The sequence below is a fragment of the Apodemus sylvaticus genome, chromosome 1 (genome assembly GCF_947179515.1).
Source record: "Apodemus sylvaticus chromosome 1, mApoSyl1.1, whole genome shotgun sequence".
NCBI lineage: Eukaryota > Metazoa > Chordata > Mammalia > Rodentia > Muridae > Apodemus > Apodemus sylvaticus.
In genome coordinates, this window is record NC_067472.1 from 104,082,226 (window position 1) to 104,095,031 (window position 12,806).

General features: G+C 46.6%; 1 protein-coding gene across 1 annotated transcript in view; it reads right to left on the minus strand.

Moving 5' to 3' along the window:
* The window catches only part of Clpb (caseinolytic mitochondrial matrix peptidase chaperone subunit B), a 123,303-nt gene that overhangs the window by 28,930 nt on the left and 81,567 nt on the right, over nucleotides 1–12,806 (minus strand). Inside the window, exon 6 of the mRNA XM_052156744.1 lies at nucleotides 7,105–7,202. Within this exon, the coding sequence (XP_052012704.1) occupies nucleotides 7,105–7,202 (98 nt within the window). The remainder of the gene's footprint in view (nucleotides 1–7,104; nucleotides 7,203–12,806) is intronic.

Sequence of the window (12,806 nt, forward strand, 5' to 3'; positions counted from 1 at the left end):
AGAGAAAGAAAGAGAGAGAGAGAGAGAGATAGAGAGAGAGAGATATATATAGAGAGAGAGCATGACCCAGGCGGGCTGCCTCTGAGTCTGCGCTTTCTACCTGGGGATGAGAAAGCCCCATCTTCACTGAGTTCAAGACCTAATTATGGAAATGAGATTGAAAAAACAAATTCGCTCTATTTGCTTCAACTACTGGGCTACACAGTAAAATAAACACCAGAGGATATTCTGGCCAGAAATACCTAGTGAGTTGAATCAGAAGGAAGCAATAGGACATTCTACAAAATTACCAGCCTATACCTGTGACAATGGCAAGATCATGAAAAACAAGACGAGGCTAAGAAACCAGTCCCTTTCAGAGGAACATGATGGCTGAATCCAACTTAGACCCTAGACTATCTTTCCTTGTAAAGAGAATACTGGGGAGCTGGGAAATCTGAATACCATGGGAAGGTTATTTAATGTCAATGATCTTAGATATTTTGAATTTGGTAACTGTGCTCACATATGTAAATAAATGTGGGCTGAGTGTGTTGCTTACTGGTACTGCACATGCTCAGTGCTTCCGAGGCCCTGAGTTCAATCCCTAACCACAGGGGGAAAAAAGCAAACTCCAAAGTAAAAAAAAAAAAAAAAAAAAAAAAAAAAACGGGGGATGATGGTGCACACATTTAGTCCCAGCTCTCTGGAAGCAGAGGCAGGTGGATTCTGAATTCTGAGTTCAAGGCCAGCCTGGTCTATAAAGCAAGTTCCAGGGCTAATAAGGCTACACAGAGAAACCCTGCTGGAACACCCCACCCCAAATCTTGTTTTACAACAAATAAACCAACCAACAAACAATAAAATCCCCATACACACGGGAGTAAAGAATCACTATGAATATGACCTTAAAATATTTACTTCATGTATAATTATATTAATTCTATCTGTTTGTCCATCCATTCATACACATAACCACTGTGTTAAAATGTTAACAATTGGGCATCTAATTGAAAAGTTTCTTGGAACTTGTTACATGATTTCTGGAATTGGAACAAAATAAAGGGGGAAAGACTAGCAATGGGCAGGCCTCTGAGATTATTTCTTTAACAAGAGTGTCTATTCGTGAGACCATACAAACTATGTCTCTGATATGCACTCCTTCCTTATACAAATATATTTTATCAATAAGCTCTTGCAGGGATGGGAGGAGAGGACTCACAGAAGCTTGTTCCCATGAAGCACTTGCAGCTATGTGGCCCATAGTAGGCTATAGAGACAGCAAGCAAATAGGTACCTGTGCTGAGATGTGCAGCAGAGGACATGGCACACTGGGCAGGGCGCTGCCCTCCTGGGTGCTCCACCCCAGCACTCCTGCAGAGGTTCACTCAGGTCTGGTAGGAGCACCCAGGCTCTCAGCCTGGGATGTGGGCCCAGGGGAGCACCACATCCCCAGCTACCCTGAAGCAAATGAAAAAATATAGAGCCAGAGATTATGCTTGTGATGCTGCCACTGGGATATGCAAATAAAATATATAGGACGGGCTTATCTGCCTAATATTCCTGCCAATTCATTCTCTGGGTGTGATTAAAATGAGCAATAAATTCCTCGTGAGTCTCAGTGGAGTGAGGATCTGGAGAGGAGCTGCGGCTGGCATGCGTGCATCCCCCTCAGCTGAATATTCATCATGGGATAGCTCCCCATATTTTTGTTTTATCTGCCATCATGTGCACAGAGATATATTTCAACCTCTCTCTCATCCCTTAGTTAGGACATGAAGATGGTTTAGGCGTTAAGTATTAAGCTCTCCATGTGCTAAAATCATTCAAAGTGAGATCTAGGCGAACCCCTCTAGGACGCCTGCCCTGCTCATCCTGCCAGGAGAGGGGTAGGTTTCCCACAATGCCCCCAACTCAACTCGCTGTGTACCCCTCTGAGGTACTGCCAGTTTTTTGTTTGTTTGTTTGTTTTAGTTAAGAATACTTGTCTCTCCCACAGTAGGACAGCAAGCTAGGGACAGTGGCTGGGCCTCTCCCACTTTGGATCTTCCCAGGAGGTAAAAGAATCTAAGGCCTGGAGAACGTTGAGACCTAGAGAACCCGAGAAGTCATTTTGAGAAAATCATTTTGTCCAACTAAGGTGACAGGTTCTGAGAGTCAGTGATATATTTTAAGAGGAGAAATAAAGTAAAAAAAGTTGGGCTTATGGATAATTTTAAATATTCGCAAATCACTAATAGTAAGGGGAGGGGAGCTTCCAGAATCACCTCTGGGTTGAGCAGGTGACACAAACACCTGGCAGATGAGGACGTAATACAGAAGGGACATGGCAGTAGAGTCTACCCTACAGCCTGTCACCATCCCATTTGCCACCTGGCAATAGATGGAGAAAATTCAATGCCTTAAGTCCTGTGTCACATTTTTGGAAGTCTGGGTTGGCATTTAAGACATGGTTGCCAGTAGGTTTAGACAGAAAGAGCACCTATGTAAAGAGACAGAGATATGGTCTGGAAAGAGTTAATACAGTACCATAGAGGCACATTTAAGACCCTTGGACAACCTGGTTTCTGTGTGTCACATCTATCTTTCTCCTTTCCTTTCCTTTCCTTTCCTTTCCTTCTTCCTTCCTCTTTCCTTCTTTCCTTCTTCCTTCCTCTTTCCTTCTTCCTTCCTCTTTCCTTCTTTCCTTCTTCTTTCCTTCCTTCCTTCCTTCCTTCCTTCCTTCCTTCCTTCCTTCCTTCCTTCCTTCCTTCCTTCTTCTTCTTTCTTTCTTTCTTTCTTTCTTTCTTTCTTTCTTTCTTTCTTTCTTTCTTTCTTTCTTTCTTTCTTTCTTTCTTTCTTTCTTTCTTTCTTTCTTTCTTTCCTATTCAGGCTTCCCATCTGTGGGACAGGTATTAAGAGCAGCTTCACGAGTTTTACAGGGATAGAGAAAGGATATGTCATGTACACAACAGTGTCTTGATGATCAGTAACAGGTAGGGATGACATATGAATAGTACTTAAACATAGGCAGCAGGTTAGGATACTTTTATGGGAGACTGGGCTGGGAGTTGACCTCTCTTCTGGGAAGCCTTTCTTGACGAGTCATACCTCTGATTCATCGGCCTGACACCTGCCAGGCCCCCAGCTCCTGGAGTGACTTACTCATCTGTTTTTGGCTATCTAGCCCACAGTCCAGCATAGAGCTGCCATTCATAAATAGGTGAAATAACATTACACTCTCCCATCTTCCTCCCAAATCTTCCATAACCAGACATATGATGCTAATACCCTTCCAAGGTGGAAGAGGCTTGGGTACTGGGAGTGCAGTGCAGGAGGAAGGGAGTGGGAGCATGATAGATCAGAGTAGTAACACTGTGCTGGATGGCTTTGTGTCAACTGGACAGGTCATCTGAGAGGAGGGAATTGCAATTAAGAAAATGCCTCCATAACATTGGGCTATAGGCAAGCCTGTAGGCATTTGTATAACTAATGATTGATGAGGGGGCCCAGCTCACTGTGGGTAGTGCCATACTCGGGCTGGTGGTTCTGAAAGAACGCAGCCTGAGCCAGTGAGTAAGCATGGCCTCTGTATCAGCTCCTGCCTCAGGGGTCTTGTCCTGTGTGAGTTCCTACCCTCACTGCTTTTGGTGGAACTATGAACAAAACAAACCCTTTCCTTCCCATGTTGATTTTGGTCAGTACAGTGTTTCCATTACAGCCACAGAAACCCTAAGACAATCACAAAAGACACAGCCAGGAGGGACCTACTGCCAGACACAACCTGAGGCCAGGCCCTCAGTGGCCTCCAAGTGTGCGTCACTGAATTGACAGTAGGGCCTGAACTCTGAGGGGTAGCTCTGCTTACTCACTGGCAGCTGGAGATGGAGCTCCGGGCTAAAGCAGTGCTTCCCCATAGACTCTGCAGTTTGGTGAAAACAAGCAGAAGAGAAAGGAGAGATGGAATAACCTACTTAAAGATGAAGTAGACAGCAGAGCGATGAGGTGGAGAGGTGGAGAGTGCTCGGCCTTCAGGAGGGATGGGGTCTCCACTGGCTGAGGGCACAGAGCTGACACCAGAGAACAGACTTCCAGCTGTGAAGCTACAGAGCCCCTTCCCGCAGAAGCAAGCCCTTCTGCCTCGGAGAGCTCTGCCATGGAATGTCTCCTCCTCACACTGACAGCCACCCTGCACTTTGGAGCCAGTAGCCTCTCCTCCCCAGCCTGATACCCCTGTTGCCCTCTATCACTTAAAGGCACAGCATTCTAGTCACCGCACTGCCGTTCTTGACAGACAGATTCTGAGGGCTCAACATCTGCTGCGCTGCCCTTGGAGCTTGAGCAGGGTCTGCCTTGCACAGGTGAAAGCAGCCATCAGTTTGTCCACTCTGGTTCTAGCCTCGGTACAAGTCTAACGCTGTGATCCATCTCCCCGCCATAACGACACTTTGTTACGCGGCCGTCCGTCAGTGGCTCTAACTACCTGTGCTAACTCTAAGACGCTTGTTCATTTGTTTCATGAGAGCATGTGGGGAAGGGCATGCAATCTGAACACAGGGAGGGAAACAACAGCTCCTTGAATTCTGTAACTCTTTTTGGTCCAAGGACCAATCTGGGTGGGCTATGAAAAGCTAGCTACCATTTCTTAGCTCATTCCTTCTCTTGAGGAAATTATCCTAAGACAAGGAGTGAGGTTGATCAACAAGTGGTTCCAGCTCTCCTTGTAATGGTAGGGTTACTTCTTCTGCCCCCTTTGATCTGATGGGATCCTTTGGTTAGTTCTGACCAGTGAGTTGTAGGAAGTAAATGGTCTTACTTCCAGGCTGAGTAGTCAGCTGTGGAGTGTTGCCATGGCTGTAGAGGTCAGAGGGCAATTCTGTGGAGCTGGTTCTCTCCTTCCACCTTAACGGGTTTTAGAGATCCAATTCAGGTTGTGTGGCTTTGTGAGGTGAAGTGCTACCTTGTCAGCTCCCAACTGAAAAGTTAAGACACTTCAGAGTATTCTTTCCCTCTGGCAAGCAACCAGCAAATGGGGCTGGGGTAGGGTGGAGGGGGAGTGTGCTCTGAAGGTGGGGTCTGAGTGCCTCATTGAGCAGAGCCTACCCTTACCCCCCAGCAAAGCAAACACCAGCAAAAGGCAAAGAGAGCCTTTGCTGTTCAAACCATTGACATTTTGGATGTCTCCAAGCAGCACAGTCCAGCTTATCCTGAGGGCTGTGCACTCACTCATACAGCCAGCTGAATCCCAGCGACTCTTCAGTTCAGTGTGTTTCTCTCCTGGAGCTTTACCAGCTCCAGGAGGTTTTAGTGAGGAAAGCACTTGTCCCAAGGTCACACAGGCACAGTGACAGAGCTAGGATAAGAATCCAAGCCTTTGGTGTCTCAGACTAGCAGATATCTGCCAGTAGGTTGGAGACCTGTCACACTGAATTATCTCTTTGGACAAGACCTCAGTGTTAGAAAGAGCAAAGACAAGGGATCAGAAGCCCAGGACTCCAGGCCAGGTCCTGCCTTATGGTCAAGCAAGTTAGTTTCAGTTTTGATGCAAACTCAATGTGGGACCTATGACATGTCACATCATAACCCTGGCTCCAGTATCTACAGGAGTAAAACAAGCCAGCAGGTTCACACTTCAGAAGTTCATATTCATTCTACAACTGCGCCCTCTCCACAGCTCGCAGGAGGGAAAAGTATGTGTGATGCATGGGTGACACTCAGGGCCATCTTCCCTTCAACCAGAACAGGGCCATTTCCCTCTGACTCATTTGTTTTGCTTTCTTAAGATTTCCCATCATAGCTGGGCAGTGGTGGCGCATGCCTGTAATCCCAGCACTCTGGGAGGCAGAGGCAGGTGGATTTCTGAGTTCGAGGCCAGCCTGGTCTACAGAGTGAGTTCCAGGACAGCCAGGGCTACATAGAGAAACCCTGTCTTGAAAAAACCAAAATCAAAAAAAAAAAAAAAAAAAAAAAAAAAAAAAAAGATTTCCCATCATAGGTCTAATGATGATCTAGGTTCCCGCAAGGTCTGAGATTTGTGACTCTGGTTCTATTCAAATGCAGCAGATGGTAGGTTCTGTTGCTGTAGACAGTAAGAGCCTTAGCCTTATTTTTTAATTAGTTTGAAAGTTTGGTTGAGAAAATAGCATTAGGATGGAGGCATCTCTTATTTAGATGTGTGCTAGGCTCTGGAATGTGTGAAGGAGCTCTGGTGAGAAAGGATGCTGTTGGAGGCTGTAGGGTATGTGAGGCCTAATGAACTCATGCTTTACTCAAAACTTCCTTTGGCTGGTATCTTCTGCTGAAAAGAAGTTCACCCTAAAAATGAACATGACAGCCAGGTGGCAGTGATGCACACCTTTAATCCTGGCACTTGGGAGGCACAAGCAGGTGGATCTCTGTGAATTTGAGGCCATCCTGTTCTATACAGTGAATTCCAGGATAGCCAGGGATACACAGAGAAACAAACCCTCTCAAGAAATCAGGGGGAAAAAAAGTTAATTCTCAGAAGCTGCAAATGGCTTGGGCCTCTCTCTCTCCACAGTCATGATCAGAAACCTTGTTCTTGGTAAGGCCAGGGCTAAGTGTAAATTTAGACAGACAATCAAGGGTTGGCTTGGTGACACATGCCTGCAATCCCAGCACTTGGGGTTATCTTAAGGCACTTCAGCTGATCTGCAGGCTAGAAAAAGAACAAAGGATCAAGAATGACATGTATTCTAGGGTCATTCCTGAATAGAACCTACTATATATCCTGTGCTTAACTGCATTTGTTTTAGTTTTGGTAACTTACTCTGGAAGTGCCATGTAGTGAGTTCAGATTCCAGAAAACCAAAGATTACCTAAGAAGGTGTAGAACCTGAAGTAATTTAAAAAGTGGAAAGTCATGGCACTGGAGAGATTGCTTAGCATTAAGAACATTGGCTGGTCTTGCAGGGGACCTGGTTTCTATTCCCAGCACCCACATAGCTGCTAACAATTGTCTGAGCTTGGTTCCAGGGGATCTAATGCCCTTTTGCAGCCTCTTTGGGGGCACTGCATGCACATAGTACATAACATACACACAGGCAAAACACCTATAACCCCCCCCCCCCCAAAGGATAGAAGGTTAAATGATGCGTGGAGTCCCCCAGCCTCCTCTCTATTCACCTTGGTCTCAGAAGTTTTCAGAAGCTTCATAACCTCCCCTTCCCGGGCATAATCCAGGGGTGTGTGGCCCATCTCATTCCTCTGAAGGGGGTTGGCTCCTGGCAGAAAAAGAAGGATATATGAATGATTAGTGGGTCCTCAGTATTTACCTACAGGTGGCTTGGGCACCTCAATTTCAGTATGAATCTCCATGGAAATTTATGAGATTACAGAAGGGATGCAGGAAAAACATCAGGTTTCTCTGGAAGGAGAGAATAAGTGGTCCTTCCTAATGGAGATCATGATACTAGGTCCTTCTTAATTCTACAACTATTACTATTACAACACACACACACACACTCTCTCTCTCTCTCTCTCTCTCTCTCTCTCTCTCTCTCTCACACACACACACACACACACACACACACACACACACACTCACATACCCATACAGAGAGCCAAATATGCTAACAAAATCCTGCAAATAAATTCATAAATTCATATAACTAACGAAATGCCAGCACATGCATTCATATACTTAAATACATTCACTAAAACGCTCACATTTTCCAATATAACTGCATACAAAGGAACCTGATTCACAGTCATATAAAAGGGTTCCTTTCTAACCCTGAACAGCCTGAAGAGGAACTTCAAGGCCATTAGAGCACAGCGGGAGCCCCCTCAACGTGGGCGCTGATCACTGTGGACAGGAGCAAAGCCAGCGCTTCCAAATCTGCCTCTGGGAACATTTATCTCACTTTATAAAACTCCCCACTGGAGTTCTGCTTCTTTAGATTCCATAACTTAGTGATGATAGTAAACATTCACTAAGTGCTTGCATGTTTGGGGGAAGGAGATGGGGCATGGAAAACTTTTAAATAAGAAAAAACTAAGTCAGGTGTGGTGGCATGTGCCTTCATGCCAGCACCTGGGAGGCTGAGACAGAAGATCCAGGGCAGCCAAGGCTACATACTGAGATACTGTCTCAACAAAAACAAAACAACAATTACAACCACAACTTCTATCCCCCCCCAAAGATTATATATGATCTTGTTTTTGATCAGGAATAAATATTAATATAACATAAAATATCAATATTTTATTAACAGACTTCATATACCATAAATTACTGCCCCCTTTTTGTTTTTGTTTTTTCCCAGTGCTGGGAGCAGGGCCTCACACACTCTGGGCAAGTGCTCTACTACTGGACTATATTCCCAGGCCCCGAAAGTCCTGGTGCCTGGTACATGAAGAGGCTAGGAGAGGGTGTCACTGGGGTTGTGAGCCACAGCATGGATGCTAGGAATCAAACCCAGGGACTCTGCAAGAGCAGTCGATGCTCTTCCTGGTGAGTCATCTCCCCAGCCCCAAATCCATTGTTTTAAAGCATACCATATAGTGTTTAATCTCAGGTTGTATAACCATTACTAATATCTAATTTACCCCCTTCCCATGAAGAAACCCCATACCAATTACCAACTCCCCCCAAACAAAACAAAAACAACAAAACAAACAATGAACAAGACAAAACGAAAAGCCCAACCAACCAACGCCACCCCTAACCCTTGACTTTCTCTCTTTGCGGCTATGTCATATAACATAACTGAACTGTGAGATGTGTGGTCATCATGTGTGGCTTCTTTCATGGTACAATTATTTCCAAGCTTCCTTCATGTGGTAGCACGGCTGTAATATTCTGTTCTGTGAAGATACCATGCTTTCTTATCTATTTCATAAACAGTACAAGTCTCTCTTGTATTTTTGTTTGCCTTTTGTTTTCCTGAGATGTTGTCTTGCTATATAGCTCAGGCTGATCTTGAACTCAAGATCTTCCTCTGGGTGCTTTACAGATATTGGTGACTAAGTAGCCACACCTACCCACTCTTCAAAATGGCCTTGAATACCCAGGCTCAGCCATTCCTGCTTCAGACTACTGGGACTAGCTGTGTACACTACCATGCCCATCTCTGGTTTGTTTGCTTCATGCCTTTCTAGTAGATGCCCTGGAGTGACAGTCTACTGATCACTGCATTTGTCCTTGGCTTGACACTTAGCATGTTTTTGTCTTTTCATCTAACATTTCCAACCCTGGGGAATCAAAATCTCCAACATACAGACATGGGAAACTGGTCTCAAGTGCAACCATTAGCGGTAGGCCTACTGTTTTGAGCCAGGACTCCATTTTGGTCCAGTTTTTCTCCACACCTCAACAGAGTGGCAATAATGCATCAGTGCTGAAATCCCTCCAGGGATGGGGAGTGTCTCCGGAGGTGCAAGGAGAGATCTTCCTGCCTCAGCACTGGTGTCTACTGAGCACCAACCAGTAAGGCTGCCCTCTCCTGCAAGACCAGTGGAATGAGTATATGAGTGTTTATCATTACTCCTGTTTTTAGTCTTTTAAGACCTAAGATGCTCAAACAGAGCCTCAATCTTCCTTTTAGATCAGCGGACACTCACTGGACACTGCAGAGGCACAGCAGCAGCTGCTCTGGGTGCAGGATGGGGACTGGCAAGGCCAATGGGCAGTTTCTTCCTTATATTCCTCCCCCCAGGCCTGAGTTTTACTGTGTGTGTGTGTGTGTGTGTGTGTGTGTGTGTGTGTGTGTAGGGGGAGGGAGGGAGCTGCCTACAGAGGTTAGAGGCATGGGAGCTGGTGTTGAGTGAGCTGCCTGGTGCATCCGCTTTTAACCCATGAGCTCTCTCTAGTCCCATCTCCCAATGCTTATCTTGTTTTTGGCTTTAGAGACAGCTAACCTTAAACTCATTACATAGCCCACCTTATGTTAGCTTTACATAGCCTTGTTAGCCTGAGTGCTGGGAATCTGTTTTGTCATGTTTTAATCTCTCCTTACTGTTCCTTGGTAACTGGTAATTTGGCCAATGATTCCTTTGAATGTTTTAAGACCTTTTCTCAAATCCTTACGTCAGTCATGTGACCAGTCTTTGCAGACACCTTTTCCTGTTTTTAAGATACAGGTCTCCTTTGAGTTTGAGTCTAACATAAATTCAGTTCTCCAACAGCTATGGGGACACGAGCACTTGACAGGGCAGGCAGAGGCTGACCTCTGTGCTGAAAGATGGGAAGACTGACAAGAACCACAGAGCTCAAGACGGACCAGAGCATGGGGGGGTTTATTTCTTGGCGTGGTTCTGCTTTCTGGGTGCCGGGTACTGAATGGGACTGGCAAGGTCTGAGGAGCCAGTGCTGGACAGCATTCCTCTCACCCCTATAGCACAGCTTTGGCAGGAGTTCAAGGGAGGAAAGGAGAGGCTTCTCTCAACGCCAGGAGGGGAGTTCTGCTGTTAAGTATGTGCTCTGTGCAATGGGGATTAGGAGATCTCCAGGAGGGGAAGAACCAGAGAAAGGCAGGGAGGAGTGGGTAGGGGAGGGGTTGAGGGCTGGGGGGGGGGAGGTAGGAAGAAGGCAGTGGAAGAAAGAAGAGAGGGTGAGATTAGCCGCCCTAAACAAGTGCTGTCAGTGATCTATATTTGCTTACAGAATGAAAAATGTGCGCCATAAACATTGGCCACTGAGTAATTTCTAGCAGGAGTCATGTCACTTCTCATAAAGCATAGGGTGGGGACAGGTAGGACATCTCTACACCTGGGCCAGCCAGCCAGCCAGGGGCCACCTTTACAGTGCTGGGCCTTGGATCCAGTCCAGAAGACTCTTGGGTCAGGCTACTCACCAGGAGAAACCAGTCGGGTTCTCCAAGGTTCTTGAGCCTCAGGGCAGCACATGTGCCCCCACTTTAGGAAGGCTGAGGCAGGGGCACCTGGATAATGTCCATCCAATATTACTCCCCCAGCCTCATACCCTCCCTCTGACTTGACTAATTGCTCTAATAATTGATAGAACCTGACTTCTACCACTGATCGATTTCACCTTCACGACCAACGGCCACAAACCATTACACTCCAATAAATAACCATGCTGGGCCTCACCCGGCTGCCCTCTCCGGGAGCATCAGGATGGCCCGTGCCCTGGCCTGACCTCCCCTTGCCTCCCACCCAGGGCCCCTCCAGGCCAAGCAGCTGGTCTAGAGGGTCAGACCTCTGGGAGCAAGTGAGAGGGCTGGGAGGAGGTGGGAGCGCTAATCGCAGGCCATCCGTCACCTCCCACTGGCTGTCTGGGGCTGGGGCAAACACCTGGAGCACCCTAGGCAGTGTGGTGCAGGACCCCTCCTTCCTCTCCTGCTCCAGATTAGTTGTCCCAGCTTATAATATTTGATAAATAGCAGCCCAGCTTCCTGGCAGCGCGGCTGCGCCTGCCCGCTACAGCTGTGGAAGGTCACTCATTGGGGAAATATGTTTCTGTCAGTGGTATTGAAAAAAGTTTAGTGGAGTGACAGGCCTCAATTTTTCAAATTTTATTAACTCCATCCTCTTAACCATTTGTCTTGAATTCCTTCAGATTCTGGGAGATCTGTCAATAGGGATCGGGCCCAGAAAGTAGGGTAGAGGTGATTGGTTGTGCATGGTGCTGGTGCTGGTTGGTGCAGCTGTGGCTGGCTGGGATCTTTTCACCCAGGTGAAGATAGTAAAGGGTGTTGGTGAGGAGGCCTGGCTCACTTGTGCCTAGGGAACAGCTGTTTGGCTCTAGCATCCACCTTTGGTCTGACATAACCACACACATTCTGAATGGGAAGACCTTCATATGAGCTCTTCCTATTTCCAAGTATTTCCCTCTACTGCATCTGGAATAGGGTGTCCCCTGGCACCACTGACTCCATCTTTTAAGACTGAATCAGTCGTCTTTTCCAGAAAGGCTTCCTGACTGCCCCCCTCCCCAGGCTGTTTTAGGATGGGATAGTACTCAGTAAAGGGTGGATACCATCATCTGTGCTCCCATAACCTCCTGCCTGTCTTCCTGCAAGAATCTCTCCCATTAAAGGCTATCATCATACACTGTCTTCACTTTGCTAACACCAGCAGAGGGCCCAGCACAGATGCACTTATTTGCCAGGAAAAACTGTCTTCTCGGGAGCTATATTTTGATGCGAATTGTTCAGTCTGCTGGAAGAGTCTGAATTGTTCAGTCTGCTGGAAGAGTCTAATGTGGAGTGTGTGATCATGCCCCTTGTTCCTGTAAGCAAGAGTCCCTAGACTCTTGACTGGTCTTGACTCATCTTTATAGATTTACTCTATCTTTCCACTGTAGGTGGAAGAGGAGACGCACTCCCCCCACTAGCTGGAGCAGGTGGGTGAGGAGCACCACCTACTACTTCTGCTGGTGGCTGCTGTACTACTGCAACCTCTATGGATTTTATGAGGATTGAGTAAGACAGAAAGTTTGAATATGGCTGACAGTGATCTCTGTAAAGTCTTTCACATCTATTCTTCCTTTTCACATTTACCTCTGCCCCTGCTTCCTTCGTCCTGACTTTCACAGTGTTGGCAGTCTCTTTACCATCTCCAGTAAGCGGTTTTGGTGACTATTAGAGAGGTCCTCCATGACCAGAGGTACCCATGTAGACTAGACTTTCTGGTAGTGAGCTCCCTATCAAGGAAGTGTTCAGAAGGATGGTGAACCAGCCATGTGTCTTCCCTGCCACTCTCTGATATGGTATCTGAACAGTTCCTTCAGTGCAGAGCCTTGCTCCTTGTCTTCCTGATTACCAAGTTGGTCCGACATTCTTCAAGGCCAGTGGCCAGGAACCTACTCTCTGGGATCTTGCTCTCCTCATTCCCTTTTCTGGTCATGGCCTGCTACCTATCAG